The sequence below is a fragment of the Chiloscyllium punctatum genome, chromosome 12 (genome assembly GCF_047496795.1).
Source record: "Chiloscyllium punctatum isolate Juve2018m chromosome 12, sChiPun1.3, whole genome shotgun sequence".
Classification (NCBI taxonomy): Eukaryota; Metazoa; Chordata; class Chondrichthyes; order Orectolobiformes; family Hemiscylliidae; genus Chiloscyllium; species Chiloscyllium punctatum.
This window is the reverse complement of record NC_092750.1, coordinates 42,372,064-42,399,136: the sequence shown is the minus strand read 5'-3', so window position 1 is coordinate 42,399,136 and position 27,073 is coordinate 42,372,064. Positions and strand designations below refer to the sequence as shown.

The 27,073-nt window shown below is 40.4% G+C and overlaps 1 protein-coding gene across 2 annotated transcripts in view; it reads right to left on the bottom strand.

The window, feature by feature from the left end:
* Positions 1-11,178, bottom strand: part of atxn7 (ataxin 7) — a 142,974-nt gene extending 131,796 nt beyond the window's left edge. For both annotated transcript variants that reach the window (XM_072582469.1, XM_072582470.1), the window contains exons 1-2: positions 11,013-11,178; positions 10,798-10,866 (exon numbers count right to left, since the gene is read on the bottom strand). In XM_072582469.1, coding sequence (XP_072438570.1) covers positions 10,798-10,866; positions 11,013-11,178 — 235 coding nt within the window. The remainder of the gene's footprint in view (positions 1-10,797; positions 10,867-11,012) is intronic.
* Between the last annotated feature and the right edge of the window lie 15,895 nt (positions 11,179-27,073).

The following is a 27,073-nucleotide window of genomic DNA, read 5'->3' as shown; positions in this document are numbered from 1 at the left end:
TAGGTGAATGGGCCATGTTAAATTGCCCATAGAGTTCAGGGATGTTTAGGTTAGGTGCATTAGGCAAAATTAAGGGTAGAGTAATGGGTCTGGATGGGTTACTCTTCGGAGGGTCAGTGTGGGCTTGTTGGGCCGAAGGGCCTCTTTCCACACTGTAGGAATTCTAAGAAAAACCTAACTGGTCTGAAATTTCCCATCTATTGTCTACCTCCCTTTTTAAACAGTGGTATCACATTTGCTGTTTCCCAATCTGCTGGGACTGCCCCAGACGTCCAGTGAATTTTGGAAAGTTACTGCCAGTGCACATGCTATTTCTCCCACCATCTCTTTTAGTACCCTGGGATGCCTTCCAGGAGACTTAGCTATCCTTAGCTCGCCCAACACTAGCTCTTCCATAGTAATGATTGTTTCTAGGGTCCTCACCTATCTATGTCTCTTCTTCACTTACTGGCATGTTATTAGTGTCCTCCAATGCAAAGACCGATACAAAACGCCTCGGCCATTTCATCATATCCCAAAACTAAATGCCTCTTCTCATCCACAAAAGGGCCAACGTTTACTTTAGCCACTTTTTTTTTGTTTTATATATTTATAGAAACTTTTGCTATCTGTCTATATACTCTGCTATTTGTTTTTCCTCATACTTTATCTTACTTTTCTTTATAGCTCTTTTTGTGGCTTTCTGTTGATCTTGAAAGTTTTCCCAATCTTCTAGCTACATGCCGTTTTTGGCCACTTTGTGTGCCTTCTCTTTCAATTTGAAAGCTTCCCATACTTCCTTAGACACCTATGACAGTTTACCCTTTTTCTTACAGTCCTTCCTTTTTACTGGAACGTACTTTTGCTGAGCAGTTAAAAATATCATTGGAAGTCCTCCATTGCTCATCAACGGTCCCACCATGAAACCTTTGTTTCCAGTCTACTTTAGCCAGGTCCTCCCTCATTCTGGTAAAAACAATGACTGCAGATGCTGGAAAACAAATACTGGATTAGTGGTGCTGGAAGAGCACAGCAGTTCAGGCAGCATCCAACAAGCAGCGAAATCGACGTTTCAGGGCTTTTGCCTAAGTTCAACCACACTGTGATCATTCCTTCCAAGAGGATCCCTAACTGAGGTTATTAATTAGTCCTGTCTCAGTACACAGGACCAGATCAAGAACAGCTTGCTCCCTCGTCAGTTCCATTACATACTGTTCAAGAGAAACAGTCACACAGATACACTCAATGAACTCCTCCTCAAGGCTACCGTGACCGAGCTGGTTCAACCAATCTACACGCAGATTAAAATCCCCCATGAAAATAGCTGTACCATTTACAGGCCTTGGTTATTTCTTTGTTTATTGCCCACCCCAATGTAACGTTATTATTTAGTGGCCTATAGACTATACCTATCAGTGATGTTTTCTTAGAATTTCTAATTTCCACCCAAATGGATTTAACCTCATTCTCCATAGAACCTATTTCATCTCTTAGCACCGCCCTGATGTCATCCTTGAATATCAGAGCTATACCACCTCCTTTACATTCCTGTCTGTCCTTCTGAACAGTCTGATACCCCTGGATATTTAACTCCCAGCCGTGACCATTCTCGAACTATGGCTCTGTAATGGCTACTAAATGATATTCATTCGCCACAATTTGTGCCGTTAACTCAACCTTGTTACAAAAGCTACGAGCATTCAAGCAAAGTGCCTTTATGCTAGCTTTCTCACTGTCATGATTCTTTTGCCAAAGTATCTTACTTCCTTAACTGCCCTGAACAATCTCCTTTCTTTTCTTCAGAATACACAGTCATTCTATAACAAGATTGTTCCGTTCTTGTGCAGCCCTGCATTATCGAAAAATTGTGCTCAAGAATAAGCACTTAAAGTGTTGGCAAAGTAATCGTATTACAGCAAATACGCGTTTTGAAAGAGTGCGCTATAGAATGTGTTTCCCCTACTTGGCAATTGGCCACAGCAAGTTCAAGTTAACAAAACACACCTTATAGCAGAACAATCTGTGCACTTGCTTCTGACTCCAGTCAGGATTTCTTCAAAACAACTCTAAAGCTGCTGAACTACATTACAAGCAAACTAACGCGTCCTAGATTCTGCTATGCTAACGGATCGATGTCTTCTCTCTCCACAGTGTAAACAAATTTCCATTAGCACTACAGGAGGCACGCACTGGTTTAGAATAGTGGTTCCAGACAGACTGACCTACCTAATTTTTACACTTCTTGACAAAAAAAAGACGCATGCTGTGAAATTAAAATCCAAACTGTAAAATAAAAAATTAATATAAATCACACACCTTTCATCACACTTGGAAGAATTAAAAAGGAGTAGACAGGCCCATAGTGTTTAGGTTCTACCAGAAAGCCAGGAAAGTAGAAATTGTAAAAAAGGGTGGCACCTGAGAATAGCGAAACAGAAACCTGAATTAGAATTCCAGAGAAGAAAAGAAAAGGGAAGAAAGAAAATTCCAGGATTGGAAAGAAGATAAACAGGGGAGGAAAAAAAAAAGAAAATTCCAAGAAAAGAGAAGAAAAAGGGAATTTCAATTGAACCAACTTGAGCTAAATCACAGCTCTGGAGAAACAACCAAACACACCTAATTTATACATGACAAAAACATTCAAGTTAGTTTGAAGAAGAGATGAACACCTTTTTTTTTCTGCAAGGTCAGTAGCGGCCAGTCCAGCAATAAACACTGATACATCATTGGTGGAGGGGGAAAACTCAGAGACTCTCTTACATGGAAAGTACTACTGACTACCATGTAACAAAAAAAAAGGGACAATTTAATTATGTATGAGTGCTAAAGGCATAGCAGCAAACAGTCTGACAAGACACATGCAAAGTATGAACAGCTTAAGCAGCTTACTTTTAGTCAGTGGGTATATGGGCACCTAAAATTGCAGAAACAATGAAAACCTTCATGAGGTAATAAGGAGTTCAAACAACTCCTTATCTTTTCCAATGTAGACTCATGTTGAGGCACAGAAGTTAGCAGAGCCCAAACCAGCAGAAACTTTAGCTGACAATTAGGAGTGAACACACATCCCTATAAACTCAGAAGCTGGAGCCTGGGAGCAACATACTAGTCACTGGGAGGTTCGGTGAGCTGATGAATTGACTTTTGCATGTGGAAGTTGCTTCCACATACAGGCCTGGGAGATTTGCACAGTGGAAAATAAAAATTAAGGGGAACTTTGCCTGGAAGCTGTCACAGGCCAAACTGGGACAAGTCAATACCTGAAACAAGTTGAAAGATGAACTGTCTCAACTATTAAGAGGAGAGATCCACATAGGAAGTAGGTGAAATATACTTAAAGTGCTTTCACCATGAGAAATGACATGTAAAAGGAAAATTGTTGGTTTCAGCATTCCCCAGAAACTCAACCAGGGGGACACAATTCAGAGAACTCCAGAATTTTATAAAATGTCACCAAAAGTGCTCCACAGTTGTGGACTCAGTTTCACTCACAAGGACTCTTAAGAACTTTAAACTTTATTTGCCTTTATTTTGTCATTTGTACCAAACACTTCTTCCTCCACCCCAAGAGTTTATCACCCACGTTTAATGTCATGTTTTATTATGGTCTCCAGGCTACTTGACAATAAAATACAATTTTCCTTCACTCAAGCAAACCTTAGTAATTGGCTCCTCCATGTTAAACTGAAGGGTAATATCTGCATGTTACGAAAAAAATTGTGACCAACCAAAAGGGCGAGCGAAAGGGGAGCAGACTCCCCTTTCTCGCCTGGTCATCGAATAAAATTTGTCCCTCTCCTTCACATCATGACAATCTTTGCAGAAAACAAACTTTCAAAGCCCTTTATAATTTATTCATTCTAACAAAAACAAATAGTGAACATCAAGTCTCCTTTCTTAAAATCATGAGCAACATTCCAGCGAAGCTTTGTTTAACCTCAGCCTCTGCTTCTCAACCTTCTGATAATTGTCTGCTGTCAATGATTCTCCACCTAAGCCCTGTTCAAACACTTTAGAAATCATCTGAATGGACATGAAAATCTACCTCCCGTGCTCTCATCTCAATGTTAACCAATCATCTGCCTTCAAAAGGTACGTCTTGGTGGAAAAAAAGGTATAATTGGGTTTGAAAAACCATTTTATGTAAAAGGTTCAACAACTTGGCTGTCAAGGGCTCCAAACACTCCAAGAGCATAAGCAATTTACCTGTACTTCTGCATTTTGTTTCTCTGCATCATGAAAGTTCTTGCGACTGCTTTGCAGAACCCCACCTGTTCAATCTGTAAGTGGGAGCTCCAGCTTCCATTTAAGAGTTGTTTTAATTCTCTGCCTCATTTATACTTCAATCATTACCTCAAAGTATTCCCAATAAATTCAACACAAGACAGGAATTAAAGCAACTCATTTCAACACAAAGCAGGAATCGAAGGAAAAGCAACGCATTTTTTGATTAGCCACTTCACAGCCTTCAAACCTCAGTTCACCTAGATCAAGTCATGAAATAGTGGCCATTTTTTGGATAGCAGTTGTTAATTCAACAATTTTTCCATTTACACTTCAGCTAATTAGATCTTTTGTCTTATACAGGGATAAATTTTGAAACAAGGGCGAATGCAGTGTCCAACTCTAATAAAAATTCAATTTCTTATACATTCCAATCCAACTCTTGCTCTCCATTTTACCTTTCTCTGCCTCAGTGTTTGCTCAAGGGCTATTTCATATCTTTCCAGTTCTAACAAAAGGTCAACTATTTCTCTCTCCATAGATGCTGCTCAAACTCTATTCTCCATGTTACTACAATTTTAATTCCTGCTTTGTTATCAGAACATTTTTGAAATGTAAATTGCTGTTTTGCCTATTTTACAACACCATCACAACACCAAATCCAGAGACCCTTCATAGGAGATCCCATAAGCAAGTTAACAGAAGGAAAAGATTAAATGAAAAGTAAATGCTGAAAGTACTCAACAGGTCCAGCAGTATCAATAGAGAGAACCAGAATTAATAGTTTAGGTCAATAACGATCCTTCATCTTCATATTCTGAAGAAAGGTCATCAACATCCTGAATCGTAAAATTTATTCCATTTCACAAGCACTGCCTACGAACCTCAGATCAGGCAAAGTGCAGCCAATGTTAACTTGGCAAAAAAAGAAGAGTCAGATCACCAAATGTATACTTCAAAAATTATCTTCTCAGAAAAAAAGGTTAGCAAGAGAAAAGATACCAAGGAGCAACTACAAAGCTACATATGGATGCTTAACCAGAAGTATTTAACACAAAAATAAATTTTAAAAAAGAATGCTTTAACCAGTGAGTGAGCAAAGTCAGAATTAATTCTTCTGTGTGATGGGCGGAAGCAACCTTCAATCAAGTTCCATTACAACCTGTCTGTGTGGAGTTTGCACATTCCCCCCATGTCTGCGTGGGTTTCCTCCGGGTGCTCCAGTTTCTTCCCACAGTCCAAAGATGTTAGGTAAATTGGCCCAGTGTTAGATGCATTAGTCAGGGGTAAATGTAGGGGAATGGGTCTGAGTGGGTTGCTCTTTGGAGGGTCGGTGTGGACTTGTTGGGCCGAAGGGCCTGTTTCCACAATGTAGGGAACCTAATCTAATTTTAAAATATTGTTAGTTTCATCCAGATATTTAGAGTCAGGTGTATAGCATGGAAGCAGACCCTTCAGCCCAGCTCGTCCATGCCAACCAGATATCCTAACCTAACCTAGTTCCATTTGCCAGCACTTGACCCATATCCCTCTAGACCCTTCCTAATCATATACCCATGCAGCCTTTTAGTTGTGACTGTACTAGCCTCCACCACTTCCTCTGAGAGCGCATTCCATACATGCAACACCCTCTGCGTAAAAAAGTTCCCCCTTAGACCCCTTTAAATTTTGCTCCTCTCATTCAAAACTTATGCCCTCCACTTCTGGATGACTCCGCACTAGGGAAAAGACCCCGTCTATTTACCCAATCCATGGCTCTCATGATTTTACAAACTTCTATCAGGTTACTCCTCAGCCTTTGACACTCCAGGGAAAACAGCCACACCCTATTCAACCTCTCCCTATAGCTCAAATCCTCCAACCCTGGCAACATCCTTGTAAATCTTTTCTGAACCCTTTCAAGTTTCACAACATCTTTCCGATAGGAAGGAGACCAGAATTGCACGCAATATTCCAAAAACGGCCTAACCAATGTCCTGTACAGCCGCAACATGACCTCCTAACTTGTATACCCAATGCTCTGACCAATAAAGGAAAGCATACCAAATGCCCTCTTCATTATCCTATCTACCCGGGACTCTACTTTCAAGGAATTATGAACCTGCACTCCAAGATCTCTCCGTTCAGCAACACTCCCTAGGACCTTATCATTAAGTGTACGGTAATTTCTGCTCTGATTTGCTTTTCCAAAATGCAGCACCTCATACTTTGCTAAATTCAACTCCATCTGCCACTTCTCAGCCCATTGGCCCATCTGATCAAGATCCTGTTGTAACCTGAGGTAACCTTCTTCGCTGTCCACTACACCACCTATTTTGGTGTCATCTGCAAACTTACTAAGTATACTTCCTATATTCAGGTCCAAATCATTTATATGAAGTTATGAAAAGCAGTGGACCCAGTACTGAATCTGGTGGCACACCACTAGTCACAGGCCTCCAGTCTGAAAATACAGTCTTCCACCACCACGCTCTGTCTTCAACCTTTGAGTCAGTTCTGTGTTCAAATGGCTAGTTCTCCCTGTATTCCATGAGATCTAACCTTGCTAACCAGTCTCCCATGAGGAATCTTCAAGAAGGCCTTACTGAAGTCCACATACAGATGAACCTCAATTATCCAGCATTCGATTATCCAAATATCAGATTATTCGTCAAGATTGCAAGGTCCTAATGCTTGGCTAAAACTATGTTATCTGGCATTCAATTATCCGGAACTCTTAACTGAACGAAATACTTCCCACCCGTGTCCTTCTGATAATCGAGGTTCCTCTACAGATCACGTGTATTGCTCTGCCCTTATCAATCCTTTTAGTTACTTCTTCAAAAAAACTCAAATTCACATCACAACTTATTCTCCATGTTGTTTAAGGATAGCCGTAGTGAGACAGTTACCTAGGAGAAACAAATAACGTGAGATCAAAGGATTTTCTTAAAGTAAGAACTGCAAAACAACTGAAAGTTGATGCATACAACGTTTGATTTCCTCATCGGTAAATGACACCAAGTTATAGATAAAAAAATTGTTTCCCTTTCCCAAGATTAAAACAAACTGCGAAATTCTTCCTTTCGCCCATTTACACCTCTTGATCCAAGTTTTGCTTCTATACTCACCTCACTGTTTCCACCTTTTGCCTTGCTGCCTTACACACATACTTCCTTCCACCACCAACTCCCACCCACCCATATGGCTCAAAATTTAATTAAACTACCTTCTATTTTTTCCAAATTCTGAGAAAAAGTTCAACTAGAAATGTTTAATGCTTTGCACCGCCCACAAAATAAAAATGCTACATGACCTGCAGAGTATTTACAGCAAATTGATTTCCAGCATCTACACTGCTTTGCTATCAGAGCAAATTGAGCACTTCGAGCATTACCAAACAAACTTGCCATTTTTAAACATCAGTGAAAACTGACTGGAATGTTGTTTTATTTTAGGGGGATTGGGATGGATAAAGAGCTGAGAGAGTGGTTGCAAGGAAAGACCACACATGCTTATGACATGTAGATTTGCCACCACAAAAAGAGATCATTCATGTAGGTTAAATAGTTACAAAGTTTCACAAAATATATCTAAAGACCCTTAGCTGGATAGTGAAGAAATAAGTCGTGACCTTGACTGTACGTTCATTTGCAACGATTATAGGAATATGCTGCAAATTGTACCAACAGTTGTAAACTTTACCAACAGAAGAATTATATATTTCAATGCATGAACAGCATGTTTCAACTTCCAAAATATCAGATTTCAAAACTCAGTCGCTCATCTAGACTTCTTCTAAAAAAAGAAAGAGTAAGATTCCTCATTCCAATCAAATCTAGATAGTATTTAAACACTGGTGTAAGAGTCTTCACTAGCATAAAACTGACACATTGTGAGCAGAACAGGTGCAATTTACCTTACAGTTTGGATAACAAGTGTCTAATCAGGCTACTGATTTTTCAGCCAGCAATGGGAGTTCAAATAATATTTTACAATTATATCTAGCATAAGATGTACTAAAACTTTTGTGTGCGTAAATCATGTGTCAATTAATAGGAATACACTGACTAATGGAACAGGTATATAGAGCCTTTCCTACTGCACTGAATAATATAGAGGTGTCAAAGAATTTAACTTCAGTATATTTTCAGTGAATTACACCAAGTTACAGGACAAGCAACTCCCTCACTTTCTTTTCTTTAAGCCATTCCATTAGCTATGTTGTTATTTGCTTCAACAGTCACTACACTCCAAGATACTCCAGTGGCTATAAGAATGATTTGAGAAATCCTGAAGTTGTGAAAGGGTAACATAAATCCAAGTTCTTGAACTATGAATATATGCAATGATCATTTATACTGCATGCAAAATAACTTATTTCAATGTATGTAATACCACAACATGTAGGTACGAAAGCTATTTACTCATTTTGGGCGAAATAAGACAGTTGTCCTCTTTCAGTGCAACTTACTAAAAAAAAATGCGCAAGCACGTAGGGAATCAAACCAACTGGTCAAAATAAAGCAGCATTCACAATAAGAACTCAAATAACACAAGATTTAAAAACGTTTAATAATCACCCACCAAACCAGACTGCAGTATCCACAGAAGTATACACTCAGTGGAGACACTGCTTTCAACATCAAAAGACGTGTCAAAGCTGGTCTGATAACATCCACAAAGCAATCATGACAAATTTGGATTGTTGGCTCTTGATAGAAGAAGGTAAAACAAAGGGTAAATGACGACAATCATGGACAGGAAATCAAGCCAAATATTTTTAAAAGTGATTTAAATTGGTGCAAATGCTTCCTGTAGTCTATAAGCATTAGATTAATAAAACATCACATTTTTAATGGATATTTGTTCAGCATAGTGAATTAAAATTTAACTAGTCTAGATAGCATTTTCCTATTAACAATTAAGATTAAATATAAGAATGATGTTCAATTTACAATATAGTTGCCCATCGGAGACTCCATTTATCCAACTCTGAGGAACAAGTCATATTTCTCAGTGTAAATAGCTGCCAAATTGAACACTAAAAACATTAGAGATATGCAACAACATTTTTAACCTTGATATCTGGCTTCTTAAAACTTAGCTTTTCTCATTTATTAAATCTCATACTGACATTCTAACCTAGAAAATCTTATTTTTTTTTCTGATGCGACATCTCCCATCTATCAACTTAAACTTAAAAGGGAGTTATGATGTTAAAAAGCCTCGCAGGTCCATTTAACATTTTCCATGCCTACAAGCGTGTATCGAAGGGGTTACTAACAGCGTATGGTTTTACAGATTCAACAAAATGTAGTTTCAAGTAAACCAGCACTGGATAAGTTTGCCTTCAGAAACTGATAAACGTTGGTAGAGGAAATGAAATATTATTAATGTCAGCAAACACATATCAAGTATAGTGTTCACTCAAACAGGTTTGAATCCCAACTCAAGAACACCTTATTGAATCCTTACAAGTTTTCCAATTTCCACCTCAACACTCTAGGAGAGTGAGACTAGTACTGGATTGTGGGCAGTCATGTACCACAATCTCAGTCAGTATCTTAGAAAATAGAAAGACTGTCCAAATTCATTTTCTCAAGATCTTTCCAGACATCTTGCCTTAGCTGGATAGATTCAAACTAAAATACCAGTACTTAAAATTTAAATGCAAATCTTGTAACAAGGTCAAAACATCCATCTGCAGTATTTTACTGAATTTTATTTAATATTTCAGCCCTACTCTAAAATAGAAATTAGATCATCTTCAGACTTAATAGGAAAGAAAGTCCAGTCTTTAATGTTCCATTTCACAATTTGATTTAAACTGAAATTTAACTGTGATCCATGCGTAGATCAATGTCTAAACTATAGACGATCCAAGATGTAGAGAAGAAAGGTAAGATAGGTAAATTTAAGTGCCACTTTTTCTTCAAATGGTCACTCCTGCTAGTTACAATAGAAACTGCTAGATACATAATATGAACACTTTAAAGTTAGTTTACACGAAACAGTTCAAAATTTACCTAAAGTTTAAAATTGGACTTAAATATCAAGTTTCACAAAAATGAATCATAGTGGCAATTTAGTAACAGGGTATATTACTCAGCTTGAACAGAGTCTGGCATAAATGAAACCAAAAATAGCTAACATTACCTCTTGAAGTATATTGTGATGAGCTTCTCTGCAATCAGCCAAACATAGCAGGATGCCAAATCATGTTGTGTTACTGTTCGTGATTTCAAGTTTGAATTGCTATAAAATATAATCTAGAACCACTCCCTCATTACCTGACAAACAAGATAGCAACTGAACCTTAACACGTAGATCACGGAAAGCAACTTTTAAAAAAATTAAGTCTACGAAATCATTACGTGGGTGGGGGAGGAGAAGAGCTGGCGAAGGGAATGGGAACTTTGAACGTTTTGTCGGTTAACCTAGCTGCTACAAATATTTGGGTAAACCATGAGTTCAGAATGCATCCATGTAACAGGCCCCCTTTTTGGTCTAGTTGCCAGTGCCTGCGAAGCGGAGTCACCAGCCCGCGGTTAGGAGCCTGTACAACAGGCAGGCAGGAGCAGGAACACAGCAAAGTTTGAAGCCGCCACTCACCTTCCCGGCTCAGCCGCATCACCTCCCGGTTTTTCCCGCACTCCTTAAAAGTTTCTTCCAATTCGGTGCCTGTGTAACAATTGGACACATCAGTCAGTCACTGAGTTACACTTGCCTGCCTTGCCTGCGCCAAGTCGGCGCACAAACATCCCGGGCCCGCTCGTCATTTCGCCGCTAAAAGTCTTTTCTAAGGTTAAAGAGCGTTTTGGGCTCACCGTCCGCCCCGTGCTGTTTGGCGGCATCGATCCAGTGGGTCCAGGGCTGTCCCGCCAGCGCCTCCGGACTGGGTAGTCTCCTCTCCACAGTCGCCATTGCTGATCCTTCTTGCTGCCCGGCCGCACTTCGGGCCGCGCTGACGTCAGCCTCGGCCGTTTCCGCCATCTTTTCGCTACATTTTGGCAGGAATTCGCCCTCCCCTTTAACTGGAGTCCCCTCCCCTTTAACAGGAGGCGCTGCTGGGACTCTGCAACACCGGGGCAAGTTTTCTGTGGCCCCGCGGCCCCCCACCCCACTCTGCCCTTTAACACACTCAACCAATGCACCGTCTCCACAGCAGACAGTTCACGTTATAACCTGTAAAATGAATTTATTGCGTAAATACTTGGAGAGTTTTTATTTGTTTATTTTCGCGGAGAACAGCAGGTTGAAGCTCTTTCGAAAAGCTAGCAGAGGCTGAGTGGCCTCCTGCGTTGTGTCATTCTTTAAACTCATGCATATGTTAAACATCACCATGACTATGCTGGTCAGAATGTGCCTGTCCAGTTACAAATACCGGCTCTTGGTACTTTCCCAGTTTGTTCAGAAAGTGACAGCAGGGTAGTAGGGCTAGCTGAGATGTTCTTGTACTTATCCAGAGCAGACCAACGGGCTGAATGGCCTATTTTTACCGCAAGCATTCTGTGATGGTGCTGTTGTTGCCCCTCTTGCCATTTGCTTCAGCACCAACATATCACAGGCCGTGAAATGAGAAAAAAGCAAAAGGCACAAAAAACACTAACCTTGCTGTTGACGAATTCCCCCCCCCCCCCCCAAGAAAACTTTTAAAATTGCAGACGCCAATGTCAGAAGCAACAGATAATATTCATTCAGGACTGACATCAACCTGCTATCCAGACTAGGAATGGTGGATCCCGATGCAATATATAGACAGAACAACAATGAGCCACCAACAGAGGTGTCTGGCTTTGACAATCCTCGATAATAATGCAGAGCACTCTATAACATCTTCAAAGAGCTTGGTGATAAAGTCAGCTTCTCTGTTAATGCAGAACTGCCTGAAATATAATGGTGGCCATGAACGCACATGGATCACCCTACCCTCTAAAACCAGTCGTGGGGGCTATCTTGTTTCTCCAATTATCATCTCAGTCCATCGCATGGACAACTAAACTAGATATTCCAAGAGAAACTATTCCTGTTGTTGAAAATGTTGTAGTATTCTATAAATTTGCATCTGTATTCCTTCTCACCAGCTGTTCACAGCAGATTATAACTGCAAATGTGTATCGATTGAAAAAGCGTTTGGGATTGCAACTCAATGTTTTCTGGAAATTTATTGCATCATTGGTGTATTTACGTTTTTATTCCTTAAAATAAATGGGTACGACGAAAGTGGTTTAGATAGTCAGGAATGTACTTTTATGTGATTTTAAAAAAGGGCATATTCTCCAACCGAAGAATGGTGACGCACACTTTAATACTTTTAAAGGACAGATTATCATTATACCCACCCCCGATAACTGTGCTCTGCATCTACACTTGGTAGCAGGTGCTGACTTCTTTAGCACAAACATAGCAGCGTTGCACTTCCTAAAAGGAGGACGTCAGCTCCAATCACCTACGCTGTATCGCGCGTCACGGCTGGAGCTCCAGCCCAGTGAGGGAAGCTCCAAATCCAAAATACTCTTATCAGCAAAACAAACAGCTGGAGTGGTTGATGCTTCAAGTGGATAAGCTAGTTTGCAGATATTAACAGATATCTCCATTTCAGTTCTGAGGAAGTGTCACCGGACCCGAAACGTTAACTTTCATTACTCTTCACATTTGCTGCTAGAACTGCTGAGCTTTTCCAGCAGCTTCTGATTTTGTTTCTGATTTACAGCACCCGTAGTCCTTTTTATCTCCATTTAATGACTTGTAATGGAGTTTATAAAGTGGATAATTCCCATCTGCACGAAAATGCAACTTTTTGTGCCCCTGAATGAGATCAAAACGCATTGTTTCCCTCTGAAACATATTATAATAGGCTTCTATCATAAATAATATGTAGTAAGTTAATTATTTTTATATTCTTCAGTTTGTTATTTGTAGTTCTGTTCATATAGAAAGTGTATGTCTAGATCACTGATTTGAATCCTCTCCTGACTATTATTCACTGATTATTAGCTCAATTAAGTCCCAAAACTAAACTCCGTCATTGTGGTGTTATCAACATGATATAATCGAGATAAAATAATATAATCTTAAAATTATTGTCATAATTAAATTCTTTGCAACTGAAGCCATTAATGGAGCTATTTCAGATGAGGATCTTTCCCTGAGCATTTATCTGAAAAATGCATCCATCCCAAAAGAAATTAGGAACAGGTTAAGAAATGCATGAAAGGTACAACTCTAACTAGGAGACTAATCAGACTATTTAAATTCACTTTTGATTTATAGTGCCTTCTTTTCAAGAAAGGCATTGAGAAAGATGTCAAGACAGGGCTCCTCCTGGAATATTCCTTCAGGTATTTGTGGAGAATCTGATGGAGTGAGAGAGAAAAGGTCATCTCATTTGAAGATGCCCTGATGTTGCACACATTCCACCTCCCCTCTTTTTTCTCACCTTGCCTTTTATTCTCCATTCTTTCCCCTTTTTGTGCCCCAGCCCTCTTACTGTGTTATACCCACTCCTTTTAAAATATACAACACATTTTAGCTCCTTATCTAATATCTTCTTCCTTTCAACTCTTCTGCTGGACCTCTTTGTTACTTAATTTTCCTATCACGTTCTCAATTTACCCTTTCTCTGTGCTCCACATCAACAAAATGCCTCGTCTGAAAATACATCTCCCTTGAAGAATTTCTCCTCTTCTCCTTCTTCCAAGGATGCCTACCCTGAAAAAGTTCTCATCCTTGTGAGAAGATTTGTAGCTCGGGTGCTCATTGTTGTGGTTCTGTTCGCTGAACTGGGAATTTGTGTTGCAGACGTTTCGTCCCCTGTCTAGGTGACATCCTCAGCGCTTCTGTGATGTTTCCTCCGGCATTTATAGTGGTTTGTCTCTGCCACTTTCGGTTGTCAGTTCCAGCTGTCCGCTGCAGTAGCCGGTATATTGGGTCCAGGTCGATGTGTTTGTTGATAGAATCTGTGGATGAGTGCCATGCCTCTAGGAATTCCCTGGCTGTTCTCTGTTTACCTTGTCCTATAATAGTAATGTTGTCCCAGTCAAACTCATGTTGCGTGTCCTCTGCGAGTGTGGCTACTAAGGATAGCTGTTCGTGTCATTACTGTAAATTCGACCCAAGCTCTGGGTCAGATATGTAGATGACACCTTTATAATCATTAAAAACACAGAAATAGAAAACTCACACCGGACCATCAACAGGAATCAGAGTCACTAGAGAGGAAGAAAAGGACAATCAACTCCCATTCCTAGACGTGATGGTACAGAGAACACCGAACGGAGAATTCACCACAAAGGTTTACAGGAAAGACACACACACACAGACCAAGTCCTGAACTATGAAAGCAACCACCCCAACACACACGAAAGAAGTTGCATCAAGACACTGTTCAAAAGGGCCACAACACACTGCAGTGCACCAGAACTACAAAAAGAAGAAGAACACCTCTACAATGTATTCACCAAAAACGGATACCCCCGCAATTTCATCAACAGATGCCTAAGGGAAAGACAGGAATGAGGACATGCCACAACCCAAAGGACTAGCCACATTACCATGCATCAAGAACATTTCTGAACTGACAGCCAGACTACTACAACCACTAGGACTCACAACAGCACACAAACCAACAGCCACTCTCAGACAACAACAAATCACCAGAACAAAGGACCCCATACCCAGCATGAGCAAAACCAACGTAGAGTACAATATCCCATGCAAGGACTGCACAAAACACTACATAGGACAAACAGGAAGACAGCTAACGATCCGCATCCATGAACACCAACTAGCCACAAAACAACACGACCAACTATCCTTATTAGCCACACTCGCAGATGACAAGCAACATGAGTTTGACTGAGACAGCACTACTATTAAAAGACAAGCCAAACAGAGAACAGCCAGGGAATTCCTAGAGGCATGGCACTCATCCACAGATTCTATCAACAAACACATCGACCTGGACCCAATATACCGGCCACTGCAGCAGACAGCTGGAACTGACAACCGGAAGTGGCAGAGACAAACTACTACAAATGCCGGAGGAAACATCACAGAAGCGCTTCACAGGAGGCTCCCAAGCACTGAGGATGTCGCGTAGAAAGGAGATGAAATGTCTGCAACACAAATTCCCAGCTCAGCGAACAGAAGCACAACAGTTCTCATCCTCTCCCTCTTCTAAATATGCCTACCTTGAAGAAGTTCTCCTCCTCTCCCTCTTCCAAGTATGCCTACTTTGATGAATTTCTCCTCTCACAGCATCTGTGTGGATTTCACCAGTTTCCTCATTTCCCCTCCCCCCCACCCCAGCTTATCCCAGTTCCAATCTTCCAACACGGCCCCACCCTCATGTCCTGTCCTACCTGTCCATCGTCCTTCCCAGCTATCCACTCCACCCTCCTCTCCGACTCACCATTACCCCCACCTCCATCTACCTATCGCACTCTCAGCTACCTTCCCCCCCAGCCCCACCTCCCTCCCCTCATTTATCTCTCAGCCCCTCAGCTCACAGCCTTGTTCTTGATGAAGGGCTCCTGTCGATTCTCCTGCTACTTGGATGCTGCCTGACCTGATGTGCTTTTCCAGTACCCCACTCTCGACACTGATCAATCCAGCATCTGCAGTCCTCATTTTCTCCTGAAAATACATCACAGCAATATAGCTTCTCCTTAACTCAGAGGACCATTATGGCTTAGTTATTAAGTGTATTCAAGTCAGAGATCAGTATGTCCTTTGTGTTTCTAATAATCTATGGATATTGCAGGAAAATGGAATTGAGGTAGAAAAGCTCTGATCTAGTTGCATGATGGAGAAGGCTCAGGGGGCCAAATGGCCTACTCCTATTCCTCTTTCCTTCTCATTGCATAGATGATCAGAGAAAGGTAATGGAAATAGAAGCATGTTAGAATATGTGATTTCAAAATATAAATGAGTTAGTTCTGCAAAAATAGTATAATTATCTTCACATAATTATCTTCACCCTGCTTCACATAACATGACATTTGTTTTAGTTAGTGTGTTATACAATGATGTATTAATTAATAATGGAAATAAAATGAATTATATATGGAAAATGTTTAGTTTGTAGATCACAGCATTCCATTTAAAATGATTGTCTTTAAGATGTTATTATGTTTAGATTTACCTGTAATACCTGGTACACCTGCAAATTTAACTGCGATAGACCTTTGCATTGTTAATGTTAATTTAACTCATAGTTAGAATATCTAATAGGCTTAACATCCTAACTTCTAAAATTATAATCAACATTTAAAATTGAACCTTGCGCATTCAGAGATTGGTCACACTTCCCAACATTCATTGATTTCCAAGCCTTTGGACAGTTCTTGGCGGAAATTCTGATTTCCCCTTGTAAAAGTGATTCCCAACAACTTCTTCCCTTCTTTGACTATTTCATATCTTCATTATGAAGCACTTATTGCCCCTTTTGAGCTATCGTTGGTAAACTATACCTGATTCTCCTGGAACAGCCTTTAGGTGCTGAATAGCCAAATCCTGTTCCTAGGTTCTTCAAGGTCCTGCAAGCCACTTCATGAGCTTAATTAGCTTAACTTTGTTGCTAGTATAGCTATTAGCACACTCAAGAAAACAAAAGGAATATATTCAAGCCTTGTTCCTATTTGGAACAAACCAGTAACTTGGGGAGCCTATTTCTCCTCATTACTTTCTTATGGCAACACCTAGGCTAGTCAGCATTCTTTTCTCCTATCATTCAAATTGTTAATACAAACAAAACAGAAATTGCTGGAAAAGCTCAGCAGATCTGATAATATCTGTGGAGAGAAATCAGTGTTAGTGTGTTGAGTCCAGTGAATTGTTAGCAGCTGGGGAAATGTTGGTTTTTATGTTGGTGTAACATCTGTCCATTTACTTCCTTTCTCCTCAGTATCTAAGGACCCAAACATACCCTTCAAACTAAGGGTTAAAAGCTAACATTTTCCAAGCTTCCTACTGGACACTATATGTTAGCTGATTTCTTTTCACATGATACTGCCAGACCTGCTGAGCTTTTCCAGGAATTTCTGTTTTTGATTCTGATTTCCAGCATCTACAGTTTTTCAGTGTAAATTGTTATGATTGTTTGGAATTTCTCATTCTTGTCATAGAGTCATAGAGATGTACAGCATGGAGAAGACCCTTTGGTCCAACCTGTCCATGCCGACCAGATCTAATCCCACCTGCCAGCACCCGGACCATATCCCTCCAAACCCTTCCTATTCATATACCCATCCAAATGCCTCTTAAATGTTGCAATTGTACCAGCCTCCACCACATCCTCTGGCGGCTCATTCCATACACGTACCACCCTCTGCATGAAAAGGTTGCTCCTTAGGTCTCTATAATATCTTTCCCCTCTCACCCTAAATCTATGCCCTCTAGTTCTGGACTCCCCAATCCCAGGGAAAAGACTTTGTCTACTTATCCTATCCATGGCCCTCATAATTTTGTAAACCTCTATAAGGTCACCTCTCAGCCTCCGACGCTCCAGGGAAAACAGCCCCAGCCTGTTCAGCCTCTCCCTATAGCTCAGATCCCCCAACCCTGGCAACATCCTTATGAATCTTTTCTGAACCCTTTCAAGTTTCACAACATCTTTCCGATAGGAAGGAGACCAGAAATGCACGCAATATTCCAACAGTGACCTAACCACTGTCCTGTACAGCCGCAACATGACCTCCCAACTACTGTACTCAATACTCTGACCAATAAAGGAAAGCATACCAAACGCCTTCTTCACTATCCTATCTACCTGCGATTCCACTTTCAAGGAGCTATGAATCTGCACTCCAAGGTGTCTTTGTTCAGCAATACTCCCTAGGACTGTGTTTGTCCTGAGCAATGCAACACAATTTAAAAAGCCTCTTTTCAACAATATTCAAGATCTATACAACCAACGAACTATTTATAAATCTACCACTCCCAATCACATGATACTACATATTATTTTCCTGCAAAATATTTCCTTATCACATGTTCCAAAAATGGGTTGCAAAAATTTCAGAATGTCCCAACTAATTACAACTAATAAAGTAATTTTGAAGTGCACACTTTCTTTACATCAGCCTAACCAGTCTGAAAAATCTTTACTTGTACAGTATTCCTTCAGTGCTGTACTAGATTGTCCAACATAGAAATTGTATGTAGTTCTTGAATCCATTCCATTTTAATTCAGAGACAACAATTCAGAGTAAAGTGTCAGCACAAAATGATAGTTGATATGTTTAGACTGTAATGCAAATAGGCAACATTTGGATGGGAGCTAGCAAACCTGGCATCATAACAGTCTATGGCCAGAATCTGAAATTGTTGGAGAAACTCAACTGTTCTGGCAGCATATGTGGAGAGAAAGCAGAGTTAATGTTTCAGATCAGTTCTGAAGAAGGGTCACTTAACCTGAAATGTCAACTCTACGTTCTCCCTATTCTCTCCATAGATGCTGCCAAACCTGCTGAGTTTCTCCAGAAATTTCTATTTCTGTTTCAGATTTCCAGCATCCATATTTGTTTGATTTTTTTGAATGCCAGAAGCTTCAGTTTTTTTGAGTGTCTTGCTTACTTCCTGACAGGCAGCAGGACACCTAAGGTGGATTTTCAGGGCAGTGGTATTTTCCTTCAGGAGAGCAGCGGTTGTGCTTTCTCTGAAATCAAATCCCCCAGGACGGAGGCCTCACCCAGTAAGAGCTGCTAGGCAATTAGAGACTCTTAAAATCAGCAGTGCCACCGAAAAAGTTGTGCCTACTGCCTGAAGGACAACCAGGATATAAACTGATCAAGGTGCCAGGTAAGTGTTTTTTTGGGTTATGGGGTGTTCTGGATTTAGGAGATATGGGAAGAAAGATGGCATGGGGAAGCAGTGGCAAATGTTTGACTCTCAGCAGCCAATCCCAGCCCTATGTCTGATTCCTCATTCATGCAGGAGAAAGTGAGGACTGCAGACGCTGGAGATCAGAGCCGAAAATGTGTTGCTAGAAAAGCGCAGCAGGTCAGGCAGCATCCAAGGAGCAGGAGAATCGACGTTTCGGGCATGAGCTGAAGAAGGGCTCATGCCCGAAACGTCGATTCTCCTGCTCCTTGGATACTTCCTGACCTGCTGCGCTTTTCCAGCAACACATTTTCGGCTCCTCATTCACGCAGTTTAGTATATATCAAGCAAAATCCCATCAATGCTCAGCACACTCTCTCCCCATTTCCACATAATGGAAAGATGACCTGCCATTCTGGTTTTGTCAATTGGGTAGGCTGACTCTTCTTTTGTCCTGCTTGGAGGCTGAGATAATTGAAGCCTAAGGGGGAACAAGCTCTTTAAATCTGTCATTAGTTGACCAATTAAGAGTCTCAATTGGTGGAAAAGTGGAAAGCTGGAGTTTGGGCCTTACCCAGAACATAACTTTGGTAGAGATGGGAAGCCAATGAGGTTCTTGGAGGCCAGCAAAGTTCTGGGATGTCACCACTCTACCTCTCCATTAAGTTGCCTTCTGGCCTCCAGACCCACTGACTTCAAGATCAAAAGATTTCAATGCCTTTGCAAGTAGAACAGAAATTTGGCAAAATAAGTTACGTAGTAAAATAACTAACAATCTCAGGGTCTAGATAGATATCCAGGAATTGCTCAAAATGTTATATTTGCAATGGGTGCAGCTCTTTGTGTGTTTGTGGAAAGTGTTTTTCACCAAACTATTATTCTCTGAAACATCCACAAGATAGAAAAATGCAATATTGTTATAAAACAAAATGTAATCACTAAATCCTACACATATTCAGATATATTACACAACTTACTGAATTAGCCTGTGTTAATTCACCTGTTAGAAAAAAAAACTACATACAAATAAAAGTGTTATGGTTTGAGGGGTTGTGATTGAGGAGTGAGCATATGTTAATGTTTGTATCCTGGTCCTGTGATATTTTAAAGTATATATGGCTTCATTCAATCTCTAAAGTGACAAATCAGTTTCCACTCAGTTTTCATTAATATTTTATATAATTCCTAATCCTAGCATCACACTTGCTTTGAAAAGCTTGATCCATAAAATGTTAGCTAATACAGCCATAAAATTATCTTTCTCATAATGCTCCATATAATGAAAGTTGGAATCCATCTGCTGCAAAATTTTTCAGAGATATTTTACAAGTCTAATGGCTTCTGAGTAAAATATTGTATTTGTTGTTAGATTTTATCTAATCACCACAGGGATAAAAGAAAACAGTTAGTCATTATATTATTGCATTTACTTTATATCATCAAAACATGAAGATCATTAAAGCCCTATTAATTACACGTTTTTATTGTAGTAGATAAATTAAAATATATTGCATAATGAAAGTAAATGTTGATATTAGTATCAAAGTGTTTGCATGAAGATAACTAATCATATTTTTATTACAAAACCATGTACCTACAAAAGATTCTTCAAAATGAAAATGTTGAAACAAAGTGCTACAATTCAAGGTTATGTAACTACTTTAGTAAATCCTCTACTTTCAGTGTAGTTTTAGCCATATCAGTCAACCAAATGCAGGTTCATTTGAAAACATATTATGAAGTACAAAAGTACTTAAACTGCATTTAAATTGGGGTTTTAGCAGTCACTACTGCAGATGCACAAACTCTATTTGGAACTATTAAAATTGCATTTCTATGCCGATGAAAACATAGTTAATTTGAAAGTAATGACTTCTTGTTTGTGGCTTTGCTCTTGTGAGTAAGAAGGATGAGAATGGCAAGTTTTAGGAATTGTGAAATATACCAAAGCATTTTCTATATGTATTAAGAGCAAGAGGGTAGCTAGGGAAAGGATCGGCCCTGTTATGGACCAGACCAACCTCCTGAAAACTTTTCAAGGAGATAGCCTAGTTCCTAAATTTTTCTTATTTTAAAGGCAAGTGCTGGTGTTGCATTTGGATGTAATTCAATTGGTCAAGCTAACTTGAAGCATACAAGGGCTTGAAGCAAAGCATACTTTATTCATACACTATAGTTAAAATACAGTCAAGATAAAAACCAAAGAAAAGAATTGGCTTAACTGTAACTCTATTAAATTACTTAACAAACTCGTAAGCTACTGATTAATCATTCCAATGTAGAAACATCTGATAAGCACACCTTTGGCAAAGGCAAATTCAGTAACGTAGATTGTCTCACATGCAATTCTAGCAGCAGGAAGAGAACCCTAGCTTCTCAGTTGTAATTAGCGTGGGACATGTATCCGCTTTCACAACTTCAACAGCTACTGAAAACTAAAACTAAAATCCCTTTCTCTGTGGGAAGTTGACACACCCATTCAGGCTGCTTCTATTGTTCCAACTTTCAAAAAAACAAACTAAGGCCTCACAAGCTGCTTACTTAGTTGGTTTTGAGCAGACCACTTGATATCTCTGTCTCAACCTCTCTTCACAAAAAAAGCCAGCACAAAATATACTACAGCCATAGTGTCATCACAGTCCACTCAAGGCCCAAGGAAGGAATTTATGTATGGAGCCAGAGGAAATGGGTAAGGTCCTTACTGAGTACTTTGCAATGGTATTTACAAAGGAGAAGGACATAGATAATGGCAAATTAGGGAGGGATATGATGATGTTCTAGGGCATGTCGATATTAAGAAGAGGAATGTGTTCGGTGTCATGAAAAATCTTCAGGTAGAAAACTCCTCAGGATCTGATGGGATCTATCCCTGGATACTGAAGGAGGCAAGGGAGAAGATTGCTTTGTTCCTGACAGAGATCTTTGTATCTTCCTTAGCCACAGGCATATCCCCAAAAGACAATATTGTTCATTTGGTTAAGAAGGGCAGCAGGAATAATCCAGGAAATTACAGCCCAGTGAGCCTTACATCAGTGGTAGGGAAATTATTGGAGAAATTTCTTAGGGACAGGATTTACTTGCATTTGGAAAAGAATAAACTTATTAGGGATAGTCAGCATGGCTTTATGCAGGGGAGATCTTGTCACAAATTTGATCAAGTTTTTTGAGGAAGATGATTAATGAAGTAGCGCAGTGGAATATGTATGCATAGATTTTACTAAAGCATTTAACAAGTTCACTCATGATAGGCTGGTTCAGAAGATTAAGTGCCATGGGATCCATGGTGAATTGTTAATTTGGATACAAAACTGACTAGGTTATAGAAGACAAAGTGTAATTGTAGAGGGGTATTTTTCTGTCTGGAGGTCTGTGACTAGTGGTGTTCTGCAAGGATCAATGCTGGGGCCTCTGTTGTTTGTAATATATAAATAATGTGGATGAGAATGCAGGTGGTCTGATTAGTAAGTTTTCAGATGACACAAATATTGGTGGAGTTGTGGATAGTGAGGAAGATTGTCAAGGATACAGCAGGATATAGATCAGTTGGAAAGTTGGGTAGAGAAGAAACCGATGGCGTTTAGTCTAGACAAGTGTAAGATGATGTGTTTTGGGAATAAACTATATAGTAAATGGAAGGAATATTGATATACAGAGAGATCTTGGGGTGCGAGTCCATAGCTCCTTGGAAGTGGTAACACAGGTGGATAAGCTCGTAAAGAAAGTCTAAGACATGCTTTCTTTCATTGGTTGGAGTATCCAGTATAAAAGTTGGCAAATCATGTTACAGCTGTATAAGACTTGAGTTAGGCCTCATTTGGAGTGTTGTGTGCAGTTCTGATTGCTGCACTATAGGAAGTATGTGGAGGCCTTTGAGAGTGTGCAAAAGAGGTTTTCCAGGATATTATCTGGATTGGAGTATATTCGCTATAAGGAGAAGTTGGATAAACTTAGATTGTTTTCACTAGAGCATCGGAGACCAAGGGGGCAATCTGATTGGCGTATATAAAGTTATGAGAGGCATGGATAGGGTGGATAGTCGGAGTCTTTTTCCCAGTGTGAAAAGATTAAATACTAGGGGGGCATAGGTTTAAGGTGAAAGGAGGAAAGTTTAAAGGAAAAGTGCAAAGCAATTTTGTCTTGCACAGAGGGTACAGACAGCTGGAACATGCTGCTGGGGAGGAGATAGAAGCAATCTATAGTCTCTTTTCATGTAAATAATATTTTGTTTTTCTTATCTCCCTATCAAAGTGGATAACCTCATCAGTTTCCACATTTCACTTTATCTGCAAAATCTTTGCCACTCAATGAAACTACCTATATCCCTTCGCAGACTTCATGTCTTCCTCCATATATATCGACGACATATCAAAGCTGATAGTCTCAGTAGAATATTTAAGTGATAATAGACTGCCAGACATAGAGGTATTCTGATGAGATATTAAGCCAAATTGATTTTCCACCCATCTTTGTTGTCAACAAGTTTGGCTACAATATATATGGTCCCTTCACTAAGTCATCAATATAGATTATGGCATCCAATAGTTACAATCTGACAACCCTAAAATGAACCATTTATTCTGAGCCTCTGTTTCCAAGCTATTGCATTGTCTCCAATGACTTGGCGTCTTGTACCTTTTTTTGTGGCAACATATTGAATGTCTTTTGGAAATCCAAATATAACATTTTGATTGGTTTCCCCTTATCTACCCTACTCATTATATGCTCAATTGCAACATTTAAGAGGCATTTGGATGGGTATATGAATAGGAAGGGTTTGGAGGGATATGGGCCGGGTGCTGGCAGGTGGGACTAGAATGGGTTAGGATATCTGGTCAGCATGGACAGGTTGGACCGAAGGGTCTATTTTCATGCTGTACATCTCTGTGACTCTATGACTCCAATAAAATTCTCAAACATTATTTCCCTTTCGTAAAACTATGTTGAATCTGTTTGATTCTACTAGGATTTTTGAAATATGCTACTCCTTTACCAATGCATTCCAGCATTTACCAATGACAGAATTAAGCAAATTAAGCAATCATTTCCTGAATTCTGTCTCCCTCCTTTTCTGAATCGGAGTTTTAACACTATGCAGATTTTCAATCTGCTAGGATCCTTGAAGAAAACTGAAGCATTTTGGAGGATTTTTAAAAATGCACTCAGGCTCTCTACATCATTTTTTAAGATCCTAGGATATATGACATCAGGTCCAGAGGGCCTGTCCGCCTTTACACCCATAGATTTGTCCTGTACTAATTTTCTACAGATTATTACTGAAACATTGATATATGGGTCACAGAAGGAAGTGGCTATTTATGTCTGTGTTGCTCTCTGCAAGAGCATCTCAACTAGTCTCACTCTCCTGTCCTTTCTCTGTTGGCTTTTCAGATTAATACCCATTTCTCTTCTGAACATCATAGTTGAATTTGACGTGAGCACACTCTTAGTCAAAGCATTGTTCAAAGTAAATTTTCTGTATCCGTTGCACCCGGTGTGGCCTCCTCTGCATTGGGGAGACAGGCCGCCTACGTGCGGAACGTTTCAGGGAACACCTCTGGGACACCCGCACCAACCAACCCAACCGCCCGTGGCTGAACTCTTTAACTCCCCCTCCCACTCCGCCAAGGACATGCAGGTCCTTGGCCTCCTCCATCGTCAGACCCTGACCACACGACACCTGGAGGAAGGTGTCTTCCGCCGAGGAACCCTCCAACCACATGGGGTGAATGTAGATTTCTCCAGCTTCCTCATTTCCCCTCCCCCCCACCTTATCTCAGTCCCAACCCCTGGATTCATCACTGCCCTCTTGACCTGCAATCTTCTTCCCGACGTCTCCGCCCCCACCCCCTCTCCGGCCTATCACCCTCACCCTCACCTCCTTCCACCTATCGTATTCCCAGCGTCCCTCCCCCAAATTCCCTCCCCCCTACCCTTTATCTCAGCCCGCTTGGCACACCAGCCTCATTCCTGAAGAAGGGCTTATGCTCAAAACTTCAATTCTCCTGCTTCTCGGATGCTGCCTGGCCTGCTGTGTTTTTCCAACACCACATTTTTCAACTCCGGCTCCATTCTTATCCCATTTGAAGCTGGATCTCCCCAGTAAATTATTCTTATTTATTTTCTCCCATCAGCCTAAAGTTTCTGATACAATGATCATTGTTTCCTAATTGTTCCTCCACTGCCATTTCGTTTAGTTGGCTCAATTCAATTCCAATAACCAGGAAGGGGACCGAAGCTGCTGTTGTTGACACTCTGGGAAGGAGACTGATGCCGTGAGAAAGGAAGAGAAAGAAAAAAAGAACAAAAGTAAAATAAAGAGAGTGAAAAAAAGAAAAAAAGAAAAAAGAGATGTGGATGGAAGCCCTGGAGGCAGGACTCAGTCACGAATGCTCCTACTCCACAGCTTCGATGGATACCTTGTATGACTTGGGTGAGGCAAGATTTAATATCCTGGGATCTTGAAGGAGATAAACCTATTATCCAGACTTCCTCATATCCTTTGTAAAAAAGGTTTTTGTTTACCATTTCCACCTGTTGACCCACTCAGAAAGAGATGATGGTGACAGCTATCTACCGAACAACATGTTGGCAATGGTTGGCATCACATATTCATACAATGAAAGCCTTCTCTTCAATTTATTCATGGATGGCAAGATGACTCAGTGGTTCGCACTGCTGCCTTACAGCACCAGGGTACTAGGTTCGATTTCACCCTCAGACAACTGTGTGCAATTTGCACATTCTCCCCTATTCTGAATGGGTTTCCTCCACGTACTCCGATTTCCTCCCACACTCCATAGATGTGCAGTTTAGTGGATTGGCCATGCTAAATTGACTGCAGTGTCCAGAGGTGTGCAGGCTAGGTGGGTTAGCCATGGGAAATGTAGAGTTACAGAGATAGAGTGGTTGGGGTGGGGTGACGCACTTCAGAAGGTTGGTGTGGTCTTCCAAATGGTCTGCTTCCACCCTCTAGGAATTCTATGATTTAATAGGTAAACCATTCAGTGACATCCTCTGTTTGTGGAATGCAACAAATGAAACATGAAGAACAGCTCCAATGGTAGTTGTGACGGTTCAGGTCAGGCTATTACCACATATTCTTCAGCCTTCAAAGATCTATCCTGCTGGCATCATAATCATTTACACTGCATCATCCTGAAGCCATTACATGGATTGTTAACACTGACATAGAACTATAGCTCCTCATCAAACTATAACTGCTTCCCCAATTGTACAAAAGAAAATGGTTCTGTTCTATTTCATACAATGTGAGCTGAGATGGTGAAAATTTTTACGTTTTGTTCAGAAGAGCTGATTTCATTTCACCTCAATAAAGTGTAACATAATACAAGGATAAGCCAATAATCAGGTGGGTATAGATGGAAATATCTCTGCCTAAGTACATTTTGTGCTCTTTGTGGCTCAAGTTCTGGACTTGCTTTTAGACACCCTGGAGCATTGTCTCTTGACATTAACAATGTTTATACAATCATGAGAGGTGTGGATAGGGTAAATAGACAAGGTCTTTTCCCTGGGGTGGGTGAGTCTAAAATTAGAGGGCATAGGTTTAAGGTGAGAGGGGAAAGATTTAAAAGAGACCTAAGGGGCAACTTTTTATGCAGAAGGTGGAGTGTATGGAATGAGCTACCAGAGGAGGTGGTGCAGGCTGGTACAGTTACAAGATATCTGGCTGGGTATATGAATAGGAAAGGTTCAGAGGGATATGGGCCAACTGCTGGCAAATGGTACTAGATTTATTTAGGATATTTGGTTGGCATGGACAATTTGAACCGAAGGCTCTGTTTCTGTGCTGTACACCTCTATTACTATATGACATTCATGTGTCAGGTTGCTGGCAGTCCCCACCTCCCATAACATTTGCTTTTATACTCATGCACACTTTGACTTTTTCGGTAATAGTTTAGTGTCCAGAGTGGAGGTCGGGAGAATCGAGTGGCGAGCTGGACTCTCCAGTTATTATCCTGGATTTACAGTTTGGGAATTGTCACCATCTAGTTTCTATCTGGCAGGTGGGAGAATGAAAAACTATGTTTCAATGAGGCAA